Here is a 20,881-nt window from a genome sequence, read left to right on the forward strand (position 1 = left end):
TAGTTTTGGAAGACATTTAGCCTTCTCTTTCAGAGAGCTCTGGTACTCCACCAAACCACAATTCCCGTAATTCCATTGCATTGAGCCATGGCAGTTAAAGTAGTGCCAACTTGGATTATTTCTATAGTGCCGATGTAACCTTAGAGTTAGAAGGGATCTCTGTTTATGCTTTGTCATTAAACACACACAAACACACACACAGAACGAGATTTTTTTGGACATAGAAAACTAATGTATTAAAGAAGAATTGGAGCACTGTTTCCTAATTTTTAAGCATTTTAAAAATAAAATATGTAACGCCTTTTAAAAAAATATGTTAAGGTAGAACATATAGTTATGTGACTCACCCACCTACCAAGTCCTGCAGTCTGAAGTGTACAATTCAGAAACAGGTCTACCAAGGATATGAACTAGTTTCACTCCTGCCAAATTTTGTCCTAGATTCCAAGGTCCTGTTTTACCAGTTATTTTTTTTATTATTATTAAAATGTCTGGAGTCCATTATTCCTTCAACAATATCTTTCTAATTTTGCCAGCAGGGTGAGGATAGGTCCTTTTCTTTCCCTTTCCCCTGATAATTAAACTCACCAAAACTCAATGCAGAAGTGAAAAGAGATTCCTTTCCACACAGAGACCCAAGACAATCACTCTATATCAATTTTCTTAGTTGCTGCACTGTATAATTATTCTAAACTAAAAATCTATTGTTGTTTTTATTGCTTGTTGTTGTTCTTGTGATTGAATCCATGGATAAAGAGCCTGTGGATATGGAGGGCCAACTGGGTGTTAATAGATTCACACAATCTAAATAGCTTTCTGCAGAAATACCCACCACACTATTTCTGTTTGAAAACTGTAACTGGTGTATATTGGTACATTCCACCACTTCTGCCACTTCCAAACTGATACTGAATCTTTGCATAGTTAATACAGTATTCTTCTCCCATTGAAGGACCATTCTTCCCGAGAGGAAATTGCAATCCTTTCTCTTCTTTTTGCAGTCATCACCATCAAAAGCTCTCTTTCAGGAGGCTGTCTGGAGATGTTTCATTTATTGCCCACTTAGCAGACCATCTTCTGATAATCCTCTGAGGATCTTTATTGTCTGTGATTTCCATCACCAAGAGATGTCCTCCTCGAAAATATCTGCTGATTTCATTGCCACAGCAAAGCATCCCCTGAGGAATCCAGCTGAATTCAAATGTACACTTTCTTTTCTCCTTTCAGCCAGTGACAGCTTTTGACAGACACCACCCTGGTTCTCCATCTGCTTTTATGTTATTTGGCATTATGTTATTTTTACATTTACAGTTGGCTCTCCACATTTGCAGCTTTGACTTTTGCAGATTTTATTATTCAGTTTTGATTAGAATATTCTTTTAAGGTCCTCTGGTGCGATTCTGCTGGAAGATGACCATAGAGTCATGCTGGAAGACCTAGACATTCCTAGAGGAAACACTTCTTTGAGCATTTATATGCCCTCTGGTGCAATTCTATGGTCAGCTGCTGGTGGATATTGACTCTAGAGTTCTGCTGGAGGACCTAGAGATTCCCAGAGAGGTGTTCTCTCATGTAAAAATAATAGTTGTTTTTCCACTTTCACAGGGGTCCTAAACTCCTAACCCCAGTGAATATGGAGGGCCCACTGTACAATGGTGTTTCCGTCTGCTAGAGTTTTAAATGATCCCATGATTAATGTTTGTGAGGCAGCATTATAGAAAGTCCAAGTGTACCCTAGTCCACCATTGCTAGCTTTCAGTGGCTGCACATCTCAAGGACTTCAGGAACTCATCTTTAATAACTTGACTAGTGGGAGGTCACAGGTCTAAATTTGCAAGACCTAAGCAGAGCACTGGAGGATATGAGATCTTGGAGATATCTCATCCGCAGATCTCATGGAGACTGACTGGGTTCTACCAATAGCATTTATCATTTCTATACTACTTAATAGTGAACCTAGCACTCTCAAAGGGGTTTTCAATCTGAAAGCCAATTGCCCCCAACAAACTGAGTACTCATTTTACTGACCTCCAAAAGGATGGGAGACTGAGTCAACCAGGAGCCCTGGGATCAAACTCACAATGTTGTGGCTGAAGTACCGGCATTTAACCAGTGCACCACTAGGGCTTCTTCAACCGTTCAGCTGTGTCTGCTTTCCTCCTTTAGGATCTTTATTCTCACTTCAATGTCAGTGTTGATTGGATCTCCATTTCCAATGTCATTTCGCTCCCTTTAGAACTTCCATGCTGACTACTGAAGCTTTGCTGCTGTCTGTATGACTATTTTGTCTTAATTTGGCAATTATCTCCGAAACCCCATGACCCGATTCTCAGTTATCCAAATCATCCAATTACCCACATCCTCTGAGATTTCATCAGGGGCCTCCATGTCACTGGGTTTTTTGCGTAAGTGCTCTCTTCTTCGTTTACGGCGCAGATTGTCAGAATGTCCTATAGCTCAATTGCATAAATCCAGTTAAGGCCCTTTCATATTGACATTGGTGTTGCTGTGGAATAGTTCAAAACTGAAAAATTGAACCTGAACACTTCAAGGCAGAGTAAACCTTGTGGACCACCGAGAGGATAAAATAAGGGAGAAGAAAGGAAAGAGCACCAAGCAGAGAATGTTAAAAAAAAGAAAAGAAAAGAAACTACAAAGGAGAGAAAAGCGGAAAGGGAAAGATTCCCAAAATAAGGGTGGGAGTGATATATGCATAGATAAGAATATTTCTGAAGAGGGTTGTTATAAAACTAACTCAATTGATTAGAATCACCTGTATCACGGTGCACTAATTATCTGATTAAATTTTTACATAATTTTTAAAGCCAGTTGGCTGGAAAAGAGGTCCCAGATGGTATGGAACATGGCCAGCTTGTTGCAAAAAAGAGTTATGCAAAGGTCTTTTAAAGAGAGGACATCTCCTTTTTCCAACACTTTCTTGTCAGATAGAAAAACTCATCTTCTGACCTGTGGAAGCTCCTTCCCATGAAAAGCATTAAAAGAAAACAAAATAAATTAAGTGATCTAAACTTCATCTTTTAAAAAATATCGCTTGAAATTGGGCCTTCTGCCTTAGCCATGACACTCAGTCAGTGATGTCTTGCAAGAATCCTACTCACAAGCTTATTGTGATTATGGTGAGGACATAAAACACCATATCCAGGTTGCAGTTTGTCCAAAGGGACTAGTTCTAGGATATGAAAACTTCTATACACAAAAAGCAACAAGACCAAAAAAAACCAGGGAGCTGTATATTTTCCGAATGAACTAAAAATCTGAGTTAGTGTAAAATATGCAAACAGTGAGTCACAAAGCAAACATGCAATTTAAGTCTTAGGATTCTTCAGAAGTTACATTCCCTATGTTATAAACACAGAGAAAGAGAGAGAACAAACATGGATTGAGCTGAGTGAGATCATTCTTTGCTTGTAGAGCTTTGAATATTTGTAGAATAATAATAATAATAATAATAATAATAATAATAAATTTTATTTGTATTTCCTGCCTCTCCCTGCGGATTGAGGCGGGATTACAGCAGAGAATAAAAACAAGAATACAATACGAAATACAATATTATCTAAAAATGCAGTCAATATAACAACAACATTACTACCAATCATTAAAAAGGCCAAATCGTCGTCAATTTTAGTATAATACCCATGTGGGGTTTAGGGACAGAAAACAGCATTTTCTGTGCAGAAATGTTATCTTCTGCACAGGAAATCCTGTTTTCTATGGAGGAAACTTGTTTTCTATGCCAAAATGATGTTTTCTGTGCAGGAAACCTATTTTCTGCTTAGGAATTTTATTTATTTATTTTGTGCAAAAAAAGTAACTTTTTTTGTCTCAGAATACTTCCCAAATTGCTAAGATTCTCATCCAGGTTGTCTTTTGGAGAAAATGTGTAAAACTTGCCCAGTATAAGTCCCCAACTACAGCAGTTTCTGTGCAGAAATATTGGTGGTCCCTATGTAGACTTGTCCACAGCTGCAGGAGTTCACCGCATACCATGCAGCTGTGGACAAGTCTACATAGGGACCACCAAATGCAGTGTGCAAACAAGAATCAAGGAACACGAGAGACACTGGAGACTGGGCCAGCCAGAAAAATCAGCAGTAGCAGAACATGCCACAAACCATCCTGGGCATAAAATACTGTTTGAAAACACTGAAATTTGGACGATGCCAACCACTACCATGCCAGGATGCACAGGGAAGCCATTGAAATCCACAAACACCTGGACAATTTCAACAGGAAAGAGGAAACCCTTAAAGTAAACAAGGTTTGGCTACCAGTCCTGAAAGATAGCAAGATAAAGACTCAACAAATGCAAATGAGAACTCTCCCAGCAGACAATGAGCACCATCAAGCAGACATTAGTCTTCTTGTGCAGACCCTCACACCCTGAGGCCTGCTATTAGCAACAAACAATATACATGCAAATCACTCCTGCCTTTCCACATCACACAATATATATAGCCAAGACCTCTGAAGCATTCTCTGAAGATGCCAGCCACAGATGCTGGCAAAATGTCAGGAAGAAACTCTGCAAGAACATGGCCACATAGCCCAAAAACCCCACAAAAAACTAAAGTGAGCGAGTGTTTTTGGCATTTGCATCGTAATTCCTCCTGGGCCTTTAAGCACAATGGATTATCCTTGTTTTAAATTTTGGGGGGACCGAGTCCTAGCTTTGGCTGCCACCCAAATGGTTCGTTGTGCATTTCGGATTGAAGGAGTTAGGACAGAGACAAAGAATTTATTATTGGCTTAAACGGAATGCACTTTCTCTTTTTAGCTCATTTAAAAATAAATGACCAACTTAAGCTTTCTATTTTTGAAAAAAAAGCAGTGCAAAACACTGTGCGTTGTGTACAATGATTCGTTGCCAAACACAGCTGACTGGTTTTTTAAATATTTATTCCAGGGAGCAGCTCCTTCATTAAAACTCCTCAAAGGGAACTAAATGAGGGGAAATGGCATGTATCTCATTCCTCCCTTCCATAATCTTATGCATCACCAAAACTGTTGTGGCAGAAATATCCTGGGCATGTTCTCCCTGTCACTCAATCTCCCAGCTCAAGAACTCAGAGGAGAGGACCATCGTTGAGTGTTTTATGTTCAGGTTTTAGGTTCAGTCTGCTGCATCTCCAGATAGAGATGAAACAGAACCATTCCTAAAATGCTAGAGATCTGCTGCCAGTCATTGTAGGCGATACTGAGCTAAGTGGATTCACGGTATGATCATATCCAAAGAAAGTGATTAGAATTAGACTCAGGACCAGCATGGTGTAGTGGTTTGAGTGTTGGACTAAGATTCTGGAGACCAGGATTTGATTCCCAACTCAGCCATGGAAACCCACTAGGTGACTTTGGGCAAGTCATACTCTCAGCTTCAGAGGATGACAATGGCAAACCTCCTCTGAAGAAACCTGCCAAGAAAAACCCATGATAGGTCTGCCTTTGTGGATGTGGTTGTTTTTGTTATGTCCGTTCAAGTTGTTTCCAACTTATGATGACCCTAAGGTGAACGTATCATGAGGATTTCTTGGAAAGGCTCCAGAGGAGGTTTGCCATTGCCTTTCCCCGAGGTGGAAATCATGCGACTTGTCAAGGTCTTAGGGTCAATATAAGTCAGATATGACTTATAAAGATTTTTTTTTTTACTTCCAAAGATAAAGCCTCCCTAAATAGTGGAGACAGAAAGTTACATAATTCAACTGTTTCTTTATGGTTTTCCTTATACTGTTGTCTTGTGCTCTTGTGCTGAGATGATGATGAAATGGAGGGGAGAAGAATGTGGTTTTCTACCAGACCTTAGCTGCTTGAAATAGTTGAGCGGAGGGGGGGGGATTCTTAAGTAATGATTAGTTGGTTGGTTGCTTTTGTTTAAAGCACTTATCTATTACCTCTTAGCCTGTCTTAGCATGTATGTTGCTAGCCCCTGAGGCAGTGTACAGCATATGAAAACATTCAGTATTTTAAATACAGAAAATACATTAAAAAATTAAAAAGAGACTAATACAACTATCTATCTATCTATCTATCTATCTATCTATCTATCTATCTATCGGAACAGTCGACATACAGGTTGAGCTTCCCCTATCCAGATAGTAACACCTTTGCTTTCTGATGGTTCAGTGTACACAAACTTTGTTTCATGTACAAAATTACTGAAAGCATTGTACAAAACCTCCAGGCTATGTACATGAAACATAAATGAATTTTGTGTTAGACTTGGCCTCCATCTCTATCATATTTCATTATGCACATATATGCAAATACAGGTATTCCAAAATCCAAGAAAAAATCCCAAACCCAAAAAACATCTGGTCCCAAACATTTCAGATAAGGGAGACTCAATCTGTCCAGTACCTCATGGTTCTGTAAGTCTGAACTATTGAACTATTGCTTAACAGTTCAATAAGTAGATTCATTTGTAGACCCCGACCTTTGATTCTCTTGGTGGGAGTTATAATCACAGTCAGCTATTATTTTACTAGAGGACAAACATGGGAAAATGTATCCTTTCTACAACAGAATTTGAAGATGGTTTAATAGGAGTATAATGCCACCATCTTTTTTCCCACTTTTGACCTTTTTCTTTTAAAAAAGGAAGAATGTGTGATCTTTATCTCACAAATACCCTGGACCAATTCGTTTATCAGTGTGATTGTTATCATTCGGTTTCTCCAAAGTGCTTACCAGTTTCCCCCACAATCCCTCAGAAGTAAGTTGTGGTTACTGTAGTAAATTCCTAACTGTTTTTAGGAGATTTCTTCTCACGCTGCTTAGATGTAGGTTTGTCTCTAAACATGGTAGTAATATTATGGCTAAAATGTTATTTCTGTACAAAGTCTTAATGGTTTAAAGATAGGTTGGGGTGGGGAAGCGGCAGATACAGTCTAAGAAGCAGGGTGGAAAAACATTAAAGATGAAAACATCATATTACTCCAAATGAGTCAGCATTTGCTTAGTAATTGCTGCACTTTAGAGAAAATAACTGTGAATCAATGATTTGCAAAACACACGCTGTGCCGTTACAGAAAACAGAGTAGAGGAGCTCTTATGAATAAAGGCAGCAACTGTATTTAAACATTTCTTTGATAAAGCACCTGCCCCTTGCCTTCTTACCCAATAGACTTCCTGTTGTTCCTCGTGCCACAACCACTAGTACCTTCCCCCCCCCCCCAAGAAAATCTTGCAGTTTGTTTTGAAACTTTAAGTTGACTGTTCAAAGGTTTACTTGTACACACAGACACATACCACCGTGGGGCATCCCTGACTTTTTCAGTCTCTGAAATTGTTAGGCAAGTTGGTTGCCTAGGGGTAGAGACAAGCCATTATTGGTCTGTAATTGCATTCTCGTTTTGAAAAGTTCTAGTCAATTGACCTCGGTTTCATCAAAAGTAAAGGGTTAAAGTAATCAACTTTTGCGCATATGCAAACAGCGGCTGCCAAGATGGGACACTGAATAAGATAAATGTTGGCTATGTAGGCACAAAACTGGCACGCAAGTTCGTAACATTCGGAACTTAAATTGAGAGCAGAGAATTTCAAGGAATGAGATGTCTTCAGAATACATCCAGAATACATTCATCTGAGAAATCCATATTCCAAGCCCATTATATTTGGACTCAAGCAGCACTATTACTTAAGCTGTCTCTCCTGCTCTCTATCTGTGTATGTACGTATGTATGTATGCCTTCATGTTGCTTATTGACTTATGGTGACCCCATGAATTTCCTATGGTTTTCCTAGGCAAGGAATACCTAGCGGTGGTTTTGTCCATTCCTTCCTCTGAAATATAACTTGCAGCACCTTGTATGCATTGGCAGTCTCCGATCTAACCAAGGCTAACCCTGCTTAGCTTCCAAGACCAGATGGGATCTGGTGCCTTGTGTTGTATTGCTTCTAGTCACTGGTTGACGTATGGTAACCTCATGGATCTCATAGGCTTTTCTTAGACAAGAGATGCTCTGAAGTGGTTTTGCCACTTCATTTCTCTCAAATATAGCCTACAGCACCTGGAATTCATTGGCAGTCCTCCATTCCAAGCTGATCCTGCTTAGCTTCCAAGATCAGATGGAATTTGGTGCCTTTAGGATATTTAGGCCTCAGAACCCCCTTTTAAATACTCATGCTGGGAGAAACGTTCACTATTAATCCTTGTCTCATTTTTTAATATTTCAGACTAACAAAGGTGATGCTCTTGCCAACCGTGTCCAGAATACGCTGGGGAATTACGACGAAATGAAGGACTTCCTGACAAACCATTCTAACCAGAGCCATCTTGTGGGCATCCCAAAGAATTCCATGCCACAGACCCCAGTAGATAAAAACGAACAGAGCTTTTTTCCAGAGCAAAGGAACCGGATGCTCCCGCCCCACCAGATCAGTGGTCACGCCTCAGCATCAATGCCTCCCCCACCTTCCATGTCCTCAAACCCAACTTTGCTGCATGGTCACCAGAGCAGCAGGAAATGCAGGACTGACTGGTCTCGGAGCAGCCACAACTCTAACAATGGTCAACCAAGCCAAGCTGGTAGCCAGCAGAGCAGGACAAAGCATAGTGCTTCCCATGAGCCACCACAAGGCAGGTATGATGACCTCTACACCTGTCCAAGTGAGCAACATAAACCTGGAGGAGGTGAGGAAGCCAACACAACGCCATCATCTTCACACTCAAGGAGGCATAATCATTCAAAACCAACAGGGGCGGACCATGCTTATAAAGAAACCAACCATTCCAAATCTCCAGTGGATCTGGAGTTCCTGGGCCATGGACCTGGATCGCCACTCCCTTCCACATCTTTACTGTCAACCAACAATAATCTTTCAACCCAGAACTTTCCTCCTGGACTTCACTGTAAAAGCAGCATGACCCAGCAAAAGCCTACTGCTTATGTTAGGCCAATGGATGGTCAGGACCAGGTTCCAAATGACTCACCTGAACTGAAACCTCCACTAGAAATGGAAGGTGTGTATGGAAACCAATCCTTTGGGACTCTGCTGGAAGGAAAGACAACTGGACCGGGCTCAAAGAATAAACTACCGAAGCTCACCATTCCTCCAGCTAGTGAAGTAAGTTTTCTTTTCCCCCATCTGTCATTGTTTTGGTTGGTCACATTTCTTAAATTCCTCTTGGTCCACCATCACAGGCGGCTTCTTGGTGGTTGCTCCCAGACTGTGGAACTCCCTCTCTTGGGAGGCAAGGTCTCTTACTTTGCTGTTTTCTTTCTACTAGCAAGTGAAGACCTTTTGGTTTACTCAGGCTATTGCAAAAGGTCTTTTAATTAGCATATGCTTTTTTAAATATGTAATTACTGCCCTTTTAACGATTTTTGATACAGTTGTTTATTTGTGGTTTCACCGTTGCATTATTCATTATTTTAACTGTATTTTGTTTTAAGCTGTATTGTGAACCCTCTTGGGTCCCATATTAGGAGAAATATGATATTTGATTGATTGATTGATTAGTTTTATTTTAGACTCTCACTCCAACTGTATTGTTACATTTCCCAACATAAAACCCCAAAGACTGTGGCTACAAGCTGAAACAAGGGTTACGTTTGCCTAAGATTCAGGCTACAAGTACGTGAAGCCTAAATTAAATGGTTAGTCCCAACTAGATTAAACCTGTAATTGGGAAATAATTTACATTTAGGAAAGTACAGTGGTATCAGTGCACCTGCTTTAGTTGGGACTAATCTTGGAATTTAATAATTAAGAAAAAACCACTTTGCAGAACTAGATGTAGCTGGGGCTCTGCTTTTGCTTTTTAAAACATGACTAATTTTGGATATCAAACAGTGCAGGAGAACGCCTGCAACTTATTAAAAAGGGAATTACCATTCTTAAAGTCTTCCAAGAGAGGCAAATCCCCCTTTAAATTCTGCAATACTCAACTTCTTTTACACAAAAAATGGTCCGGGAGATTTGGAGGGGCCAAAGGTTCCACTTTTGCCCCTTTTGGACTAGGAGGAGTTGAAATAGTTACATGACTGACAGGTTTGTGGTGGTTGGTGTGTCATCAGCTAAGTAGGAATGGTTTTATATCAACTTATCACTCAGTCATAATGGTTAAAATGAAGATGTGGGATATTCTGTTTATCTCTCAGTTGTTGCAGTCTATAACTTTAAAAGAATTCAAATGTATATCCTAATAGGCTTATTGCCTCATCCACAGTGTGTGTGTGTGTGTGTGTGTGTGTGTGTTTGTACACACAAATGAGCAATGAAATCAGCTGTATGATCAAAGATGGTAAGGTGTTATTGGATATTTGTCACTATTAAGTTGAAATTTTAAGAGGATTGCACTACAAAGATAACACTGCAGATGCTAATAGAATAGCTGGAGATTACCAGGTTATTTTTTTCTACTATGAAAAAAGTGAACCATCACAAATGAGACCAGAATCTCTCATTCAGTTTTGTAAAAACCAGCTTCTAGTCCTCACGGCTGTGACTATAAGCTTTTAAAGAGGTGGACCAAATCTCAGAAGCTAGGAGGAGGTGGTTGCCCAAGAACTGTTGGATGATTTAGTGCTTGAATGGGTGCTTAGCTCTTCTCCCTTCCCAGAACTGTCAAAAATAAAATATCTTCTGCAAGATAAATGCAATCTCTTCAGGTTGTATAATAGGGCTTCCCTGCAGAAGCTGAGAATTTGTAGAATTTGGCTAGCTCTGTGTATGCTCTCCTTAAATATAAGACACTGGAGTCTATCACACGGGAGGAATTTTTCTTAATTTCGAATGAAAAGAAAGTGGGGCCAGAACGCATTCACATGAATTCGCTAGTTCAGCAAATTTACGTGAATTTGAATTGTGTTCAAACTGACTTCCCATTGCTCGAAAATAGCTTGCCATTGCCCGAAATTGCATATGGTAATCTATCACACAATAACGTGAAACTCCATGATCGCGTTCGGACTGACTTGCCATTGCCCGAAATTGTGTGTGGTAGTCTATCACGCAATGTTAAACCCCGTGATTGCATTCAGATTGCCATTGGACTATACTTCCAATTTTTCTTGTCTGATAAACGCCACTGTCATAAGCAAACCTGTATGACATAAGCCATGGATGGGGACAGTGTAGACCACAACCTTCATGTGACCTCCTAAGAATATGTTTGTGGTTCCTTCCAACACCTCCTAAAAATTAGATTTTTGAAAAAGGAAGTGGATGGGAATGGTCCTCTGTGATCTCAAGGCTTCTAACCTCGGACAGTTGTCCATCCGTGGCATAAGAATGTTACCATTATTTTAAAAGCTAGGAAGTGTGTATTTAGGGCATACTTCCAAGCAGAGTGAATATATATATATATATATATATATATTCTATCAAGAATAAGCAGTGGGACATTCTTAGGGTGCTTTATTCCAGAGGGTCAGCCTTTTAGAATAATTGGTTAAAACCAATAATTTGTTTGACTGCTTTAAAGATGAACGACAAGGAGAAATCCCTTGCCATTATTTATTAACATTCCAGAGGGCAACAAAGACTGATGTGTTTTGCAGGAGAGCTTGGAATAATTTTCTGGGAACAGCATCTGAAAACCGTAAAAGGGCCTATTTATATCAAGTGGAAGCTGAGGGTTACTCGCAGATGGTGTTTTATTAGAAAAATGTATTTATTAATAAATGTAGCTTTGTACAAGATTGCTTTACAGATGTTTCTGTTTATTTTTACCTTGGGTTAAAAATCTGCTGGAGGAGTCTGTTGCAATTTGTCACCCGTATTGTTTGGCAAGGAAATAATTGCATGCAAAGAAAATAATGAGGTTGCAAAGGCAAATAAATGTGTTCACTCTTGCTGCCGATTAAAAACAAAACTGAATCCATTAACAAATTTGACTGAGAAGATTTCATTGAGAATGCCGCAGTACTTTGGGTAGACCTTTGCAATGCAGGGTAAGCGTGGGTTGGTTCAGAGCTTTGGTGGAGAGGACTGGGAGCAGAAGGAGAAACAGTGTTATTGCTAATCTGTCGGTTCATTAACACTAAAAGAAGTCTTGCACCACAGTGCTGCCGCACCTTAATCTTGGCTTCTGAATTGTGTGAAAAAACTAGTGAAGTGTTTCGTGATGTTTAGTCCTACTGTTGTTGTTGTTGCTGGCTGCCTTCCAGTCATTTCTGACTTTTGGCAGCCCTAAGGCAACCCTACCATTGGGTTTCCGTGGCCAGCTTTGTTCAGAGGAGGTTTTAAGCTGAGAAAGTGTGACTTGACCAAGGTGTCTCAATGGATTTCCATGGGTGAGCAGGGATTCAAACCTTGGTCTTCTGTCATCCTAGTCCACTCTCTCAGCCCTGCTGTGTATCATCCCAACATCAGAGGCATAGACAATGCAGAGGATATTCAGCCTCTGCAGTATATAAGTTCTACTGGTACCTAAACTGTCTCAAAAAAGGGGGAAATGTACTCTGGACCTTGTTGTTGTTGTGTGCCTTTAGTTTCTTGGGGACACCAAGGCAACCCTATCATGGGGTTTTCTTGGCAAGATTCATTCAAAGCAGGTTTGCCATTGCCTTCACAAGAGGCTGAGAGCATGTGACTTGCCCAAGGTCACCCAGTGGGTTTCATGGCCAAGCTGAAATCGAACTCTGGTCACCAGGGACATAGTCCAACACTCAAACCACTACATCATGTTGGCCCTAGGCTTAAATATCCATTCTTTTCAGGCTTCACTTTTCCAGGGCAAAGCTCTCCATTATCAGAAGGACACCTTTGCATCAGAATCACACATTTTGGCTCAGTTAAAATGAGCAGAGCATGATCTCACTGGAATGTCCCTCACAGAAGGCTCATTAAACAAGATGCACAACAAAAAATCTTGTTATGCCAAATGCTTCAGTGCATCCAAACCTGGAGCTATGTTACCATCATTATGTTAAACCAGAAGGAGGCAACTCCACAACTTCCATTCCCTTTGGGCACAGTTCAGACTCCATGTGTGGAAGACTACACAAATATTTAGCAAATCTATGGTCAAGTTCCAGTATTTCCATGGTAAAGTACATTTGTTTTTTCTTATTCCACCTTTCTATCAGTGCGTTTAAAAGTGGCAAGCTTGTTGAAAACACCCACAGATCAAACAGTGGTTGAGATCTTGTTCTCTTTTGCATGTGCAAACTCCCCAACAGAAGTGGTTGGATATTTGGTTCAATGTGGAATGACTACTTTCAGTTGAGGAAGCAGAGTCATAGATGTGTGTTGTGCATGGATGCAGAATGTGTATTTCCCATGGATATGCATGCCCCTTTAATTGCTTATTGTGCATGGAAACTACATAATCCTCTTCAGTAAACCACTGAAACAGACTCAGGTAGCAGCCTGCAACAAAACAATAGCCAGAGTAAGATAATATTGAAAACTAAAAGAACGAATGAAAGTGTCTTTATGTCTCACCAACACTGAGTGAATGCTTAATAAATTGTCAGGAGAAGAGAGTTTTAAAGAGTGCCACAACTGAAAGTCCTACTTCATATCACCACCTGCTGTACCTCAGATGTCAGGGAAGCTCTGAGCAGTATCTTCAAAGGAAAACTTAACCATATGAATGTCTGATATTCATACCCTCCAAGTAATCTGAGCCCAAGTCACTGAAGGCTGTGAAGTCCAAGTCCAGCTCTTTGAATTGTAGCAAATGCAACTCCTCTGTAAGCCCTAGCAAAGGTATCCCTCCTTACATGATTGCAGCTCGGGAAGAGGTGCACCATTCAATTTAATGCATATCCTTGAACACACAAGAGGTTTAGAGACCACTCAAGTTACTGATCCACCGGCTGATGTACTTAAACCCACTGTGCTTTGGTGCATTTAAGCCTTTTGGGGGATAAAATGCTTACAAATTATTTCAGATGCACTAACTCAGCAGGGTGTCTTCTTGCATATTCCATATGGCTGCGGAGTGCAAATTATGAAGCACTCTGATTAAAGAACAGATTTGTTAGGGCTGTCAGAACTAGTCTGGAGTAGTTCAACAGCCTAAAAAAGAACCTGAAAATATTCAAATGTAGAGATCTTTAAAAGGGGTGCATAAGCTTCAGACATATAAGTTGGACCACAAGGTTCAGAGTCATTCAGGGTGTCCGTCTACCTGCCCATCCATCTGTCCATCCGTCTGTGTTTTAGAACAGGATGCAAGAGAATGTTTCTTCAACTCACGGGATGCACAACTCCTTAACAAGCTTCCACCTTGAGATACATCTTATTCAACCATTACTAATCTTCTCCTGGACTAGCCCCAGAGAATGCATTAGAATCATTCAGCCCCATGAAAGTGCATTGAAATGGGTGGTATGATTAATTTTCTTAATTAACAGTAAGGGGTTCTCTGCTTACCAGAAAAAACCACTCTGACTTAAAGGACTAGGTGTCAAAGAAGATAATGCAACATATATTGGCATGAACATATTCTGCATCACAGATTATTTGAGCCTACTGCCTCAAGACTACAGAAGCTTATGCTACCAATTTCTTTCTTTCACTTAGTCTCAAAGGTGCTACAAGATCCCCTTGCTTACTGATTTTCCAGACTAACACAGCTAGGTCTTTGAGCTCAATCACAGGATATCAGCCATTGTTAGTGCTCAGTGGGCTTTCATGTCAGTTTGTGTGAACTGTACATGTGCTTTGACATGACTATCCCCAACCTTCTGCTCTCCAGACAAAAAAACCCTATCAGCTCAGTCAGTTTGATCAAGTGATCCTATTTTGTTAGAACACCTGGAGCATTCTGGCTTGGGAAAGTTACTTACAATATGTCCTGGTGTCCCTCTACAATTTGCTGGGATTCCTTAATGGTGGTACACTACTGTTTTCCAAACGTTGAACACTGAAAAGCCATTGCTCCATCCATAAATTTCTGTGGCTGATGTTCTTAAGGTAGAAAAAGACTTGTCATATTAGTCTGAGCACATGATGGTGTAACCAGTGTGCATTTTTGTCACTAGAGGGCACAACATGTTGACTATCACCTTCTAGTCTTCTCAAGCAGTTTTGGGGGCATCTTCAACTCTTTTTGCTCCCCATTTGCAAGGGAAATGATGGTTTAAATCATCTCCATTAAAATTAATCAACAAGCCATAATGTAGCACAGACCTAACTCAGGAGCAGCAGTAAAGCTGCCAATATAACAATCTAGACATGATGTTGTACCAGAATTTTAGGCAGAGCCATGTTAGCACAGCTATTTGGGATCTAATGCAAGATAAAAGAACTGTGGATGTTTGTTTTGAGCCTTAACTTTGACCTGAAGTAAAAGAAAACAAAGGCAGAGGAAAGGGTCAATGCTACTTGATTATGAGGTCAGCAAGAAAGTGATCCTGTTAAAGGGGAGGGAGAAGAATAATAAGTACTTGGTTACGCTTTCTCCCTAAAGTCCGCTGTGAAACTTCATAACAAGTGGAACACAAACAGTTCAAGTTGCACTAAATGGTTTTAGCCAAGGAAGGGGGTGGGATGGTGGTTCTGTCCCACCTGTTTTTTCAATCAATACTTGCATAGACATGGAGGATCATTTTAAGCGCATTGAGTGGAACAGGAAATGTGATTAAATTTTGCTTCCTGCTCCTTGTATCTTTATTACCATTATCTCTGCCACAGAGATACATGAACTGTCCCCATTGTATTTGGTTGAGCAAGGTGTCATCTCAAGGTAAATTTGGGCTCCTGTGACCACTCAGTGGAATCTCTTTTCCTGTAGTTTACATCCATTGCTCCAGGTCCTAGTGCTGGAGCAACAGAAAACAAGCTTGCTCCATCCTCAATATGACATCCCTTCAGATATTTAAACAGGGCTATCATATCACTTCTTAACCTTCTCTTCTTCAGGCTAAGCATACCCAGCTCCCTAGTCACTCCACATAGGTCATGGTTGCCAAACCCTTCACCATTTTGTTTGCTCTCCTCTTGACATGCTCAACTTCTTAACATGCTTTTTGAATTATGGTGCTCAGAACTGGACACAGATGGTAGAATAGAGTGGTATGATTACTTCCCTTGATCTAAAAACTATACTTCTACTGATTCAGCCTAGAATGGCATTGCCTTTTTTTAGCTGCTGCACCACGCTATTGATTCATGTTCAACTTGTGGTCTATTAGGACTCCTAGATTCCTTTCACATGTACTGTTGTCATGCATGCCAGGTGTCCCCCATCCTATATCTGTGCATTTTGTTTTTTCACCCTAAAGGTAGTACCTTACATCTCTCCTTTGTTAGTTTTGGCCCAGCTTTCTAATCTATTGAGGTCATGTTGAATTTTGATCCTCTCCTCTGAGGTATTAGCTACTTCTTCTAATTTGGTGTCATCTGCAAATTTGATAAGCAGACTCTATTACTTCATCCAAGTTATTGATAAAGATGTTGAACAGCCCAGGGCCTTTTATCACATTCAGAATAATTCTCTATAATCACTTAAGAGGTGGTGTGCTTATGGATGCACTTGAAATTCTCCAAGCTTCCTCTGTTAGGACTGGTTTGTTCTCCCCAACAACTGTGGCAGTAGTATGTGTAGATTATTATGCTTCTTAATGTATCGGAAGCAACCAGAGCTTGCACATCCAGCCAAACGTGCAAAAGCTGAAAGTCCCATAATGCTCATGTCAACACCCACTTAAGTGGTGAAAGATGGAGGCTCCTCTTGACAGTCCTTCTAAGAAAATATTTTGACAGGTTCAGTGTACAGTGAAATGATAAGCTTTTGTTATATTCGTTTCAAATCATCCCCTTATCACAGGATATATTGATTAGCTTAGTACTTCCTCAGCAAGCTATAAAAAAAGAGGACCTGCACTCTTTCTGGATTAAAGAGCACGAAAAATTGACAAGTAGATAACCATATTGATTCAGCCCAAGCCATAAATGCAAGGAGCTTTGTATATGACTTATAAAATTTTACAGGCACAGCCAGTTTAAGACCTTTATTTTTTAATTGAATGGAAGGACAAACAGGAAAAAGAAAAGGGGGAAAAAAAGACCTGAGTTAACTAATTCCTCATTTTACTTTGATTTGCCAAATAATATTACATTATGTCCTCTATTTTGCGGGTGGATTTCTCATTCCATATTTAAGCCTCCCCTTTGCTTTTAAAAACTTCAGAGGATGAAGAATAATGGGCTGGAACAAGCATTAGGCCTGAAATTCCCTTCTCCTGGGTCATATTTCAAATAAAAGAAAAGAGAACTGAAGCTAAAACCAAACCCAGCGTCTAGTTCTTCATGCAACATTACAAGTCTGGGCCATGTGGTTTCTATTTGTAAATACTGCAAGAGGTATTGCTTTTGCAATGCTTCATAATGAAGGCCATATGAAAATGCTCATCAAGAAACCTCTCGCTTTGGCAGACATGTCTGTCTTTATAGTGTTTCTGGGCCAAGTCCCACTTTTCAGGGGTTCAACCCTCTGGCTAGCACCACTTGCCATTCAGGCCAGAATTTACCAAGATTTCAGGGCTGAACGCTTTGGGAAGCTTTCCCATGCTGTCTGGGAAATTCAGAGAGTCAGAGGCTGCAGAAATAAATTCAGTTTGGCACCACTTTAAATTTCATAGCTCAGTGCTATGGAATTCTGGGATTACTAGTTTGTTGTGGCACTAGAACTCTGATGGAGGAAGGCTAAATGTCTCACAAAACTACAGTTCCCAGAATTCCACAGCATGGAGCCATGGCAGTTAAAGTGGTGTCAAACTGGATTATTTCTGCAGTATGGATGCAGCATATGACTGCTATGACAGCTATAGGACTGCTATGGAATTCTGGGAATTGCCATTTGTTGTGGCACCAGAGCAAAGCCATTGGTCTGAGGCAATGGTGGTCCATTTTGCTGGTGACTGGAGCATGAGTAAATGACATTGCCATCAAGTGTTGGGGAGCGGATGTGCCCGGAGATACTACTGTAGTAACTATACTTGGGCAATACCAGTGTAGTGTACACTACACTGTGTACTCAGTGTTTGAGTGTTGGACTATGACTCTGAAGATGTGGGTTCAATTCCCTGCTCAGTCATGGAAACCCACTGGGTGACTTTGGGCAAGTCACACACTCTTGAAGCTGCAAAACAACAACCATACTTAACTAAGTAGCTGGTTTCAGTTCAAAAGTTAAAATGTTCAGAAATTCTATCAGTCTTACCCAGAAGGAAGGAAGGAAGGAAGGAAGGAAGGAAGGAAATAAACAGAAGTTCTTGCATGCAAGAAAGAAATGGGTAAATGTTTACACCCCTAACACTCTTACTGGGTAGCGATGCTGTCCAAAAATCCACCCTTTCCACCTGCTACTTCATTCTTCATAATTATTTGAAAAGTTGTTACTTCTTCCGCACTTAAAAACATTTAATACACAGTGCCATCAAGTTTGCAAGATCCTCTCCTTTTTGACACTCGTGCCCGCCATCCTCTTTAGTACCGTTTTAGTATGAAAGCTGCCCTGTGGGACTCCAGAGATGCCTGAACAAACAACTGGAACCATTTACACCCTCCTTTATGTGCTAATATTGGTGCTTCAGAAGTGCAAAAAAGAAAAAAAAAACATTGGACAAAGACCTTGGAAGAGCATTTCTAGCTTGTTTTTGTTTTTTTTACAAGTAAGCTTTCCCTTCTCTTTGCTTGAACCAAATATGGAAAAAAAACCACATAGATACTGTAGGTGAAAGCCTCGTGTGGGAACAAGATGTTAATAATCATAATAAAATGAAGAAAGAAAGAAAGAAAGAAAGAAAGAAAGAAAGAAAAAGCCACTCGAAGGGAAAGAAAGCTGGGCACATATCCTGGCGGCTCTCCATGAACTGTAGATACTTTAGAATTATTTAGCTGGCTGACCATGATTGTTAGTAGTGTTAGGGAAGGAGATCTGGTTTCTGTAATATATAGTAAAGTAGTGTTTTTTATACATGAGTTGAAGTACAGGAATTACATTGACCCATTGATATGTCAACCCATGTTTTTTGGGTCAATTTTTTGACCCAAATTTCTAGACTGATACATGAATATATCCAGTAAGTTTCATAGCTACTGTATTTAACAGGAAACCTTTTGCAACATAATTGTAACTTTTAAAGTTACTTTTGTTGTCATGGGATGTGGCCTGACAAGTTGGAAGGAAGGATATCACATGGTTTAAGGGTTGGCTAATGGTGTATATTAGTTGCCTGAAGAAATTGGAAATCAAAGAATTCTTAAAAGTCATTACTATAATGGTTCATTACAAACTTCCAGGCACTGAAACTATATCTCTGACTGGTTTCAAAAAGTGATATTCCAAGCTCTGGGCTGATGTTATTCCAAGGTAACCTGGAAAGTCACCATTCCCTACCCTGTCTTTGTGGGGATGCGTCTACACTGTAGAAGTAGTGCAGTTTCATACCACTTTAAGAGCTGTAACTCCATCCTGTGGGATCCTGGGATTTATAGCTTTACAGGGTCTTTCACCTTCTCTGCCAAAGAATCCTGGTGCCTCACAAAACTACAAAACCCAGGATTCTGTAGGATGGCGCCATGACAGTTAAAGTGGTGTCAAATTGCATTATTTCTATAGTGTAGATGCACCCCCAAATTTCTCTTTAATGCTGAATTTTAGGAGGAGCTGTCATTCAGAAGCATTTCTTCCAAAGAGTGAGGAGAGGAAGCAGTTCTGCCCTTACCAATTTTGCTGTTGAAGAAGCCCAGAAACTGTCAGAAAATCCCGATTTCCTTGGAAAGCAGTTAAGCCATTCTTCCTGCTTTTACCTTCTTGCGGGCAAAGAAAAGAAATTGGAGGTTTAGCTTCCCTTAATGTTAGGTTCTTGAGATGCTTGAAGCATTTCATGGTAGAGTGTTCCTCAAGAAAGGTGAAATAACACCGAATGGCCATGTGTTTTTTAGCACTGGTTCAAAGGATATGTTCATTTGCTCAGAATAAAAATAATAATGATAAAGCTTTGTTATAACAATGTTTGGACAACAGTTTGGACAATTCAAATATCCACAGAAAAGAAGAACATTGGATGACTGAGGAAACATCAAATATTGCTAACTTTGGTTCATGATATAACTATGTGCTGCAGTGGTTAGTCAGTGTGGCATAATGATTTGATCATTGGGCTATGACTCTGGAGACCGGGGTTCAAATCCCAGCTCAGACATGACCGTGGGCAAGTCACATGCTCTCAGCCTCAGGGAAAAACTGAAGACTAAACCAGGATATTCCTTGCTGGTGTACATGTCTATCCTGAAGTTGGGAAGCCATGTTCTATGTTATTTAAAAGAATTTATTTTTTCAAAAATCCACTGTGAGTTTTCTTGATGTTGTCCTTCTTCTTACCTAAAACCCTTCACTTTTATCAGGTGATGTGTAGAAAGAGAAGACATTTCCCTCCTTCAGGTTGTAAATGTGATAGACACGGTGCAAAAGGAAATGGTCCGAGGAGAGTAGAGGAAAACAAGTTGCAGTGTGCAACTGTTGATGTGCTTCCTGAAGCCATTTCTGACTTATGGCAACCCTCATGTGAATGTATCATGGGGTTTTCTTGGAAAGATTGTTCAAAGGGGGTTTGCCATGGCCTTCCTCTGAGGCTGAGAGAGCATAACATGTCCAAGGTCATGTGCTAGGTTTCCACAGCCAAATGGGAATTCGAACTGGGGTCTCCGGAGTCAAACTATTAGTAACTGTGTTTCTCTCTAGCCTTACGATGGGAATTGGAAAGCTACTGAGACTCTACCCAAGGGTTTTGGCATGTCCTATGGGATTTTTTACTTTTCTTTTCCCCTCGGAGCACATGCCTTTCCATTTCCAAATAGCTTGTGATGTGATAATGGTGGGCTGCTCTCCAAGAAACACAAGCCTGAATTCCCCTTGGGCAGTTAACACTGGTTGCATAGTTCTTTGGATCTGGATTGA

At 40.3% G+C, this 20,881-nt stretch overlaps 1 protein-coding gene across 5 annotated transcripts in view; it reads left to right on the forward strand.

Annotated features, from left to right (window-relative positions):
* AFF2 (ALF transcription elongation factor 2) overlaps positions 1–20,881 on the forward strand; it is a 400,785-nt gene that overhangs the window by 110,180 nt on the left and 269,724 nt on the right. For all 5 annotated transcript variants that reach the window (XM_089536318.1, XM_089536317.1, XM_089536319.1 and 2 more), the window contains exon 3: positions 8,194–9,084. In XM_089536318.1, coding sequence (XP_089392444.1) covers positions 8,194–9,084 — 891 coding nt within the window. The remainder of the gene's footprint in view (positions 1–8,193; positions 9,085–20,881) is intronic.

This window comes from Sceloporus occidentalis, unplaced genomic scaffold, assembly GCF_023333645.1.
Source record: "Sceloporus occidentalis isolate IW3139 unplaced genomic scaffold, rSceOcc1.0.p SCAF_8, whole genome shotgun sequence".
Taxonomy (NCBI): Eukaryota; Metazoa; Chordata; class Lepidosauria; order Squamata; family Phrynosomatidae; genus Sceloporus; species Sceloporus occidentalis.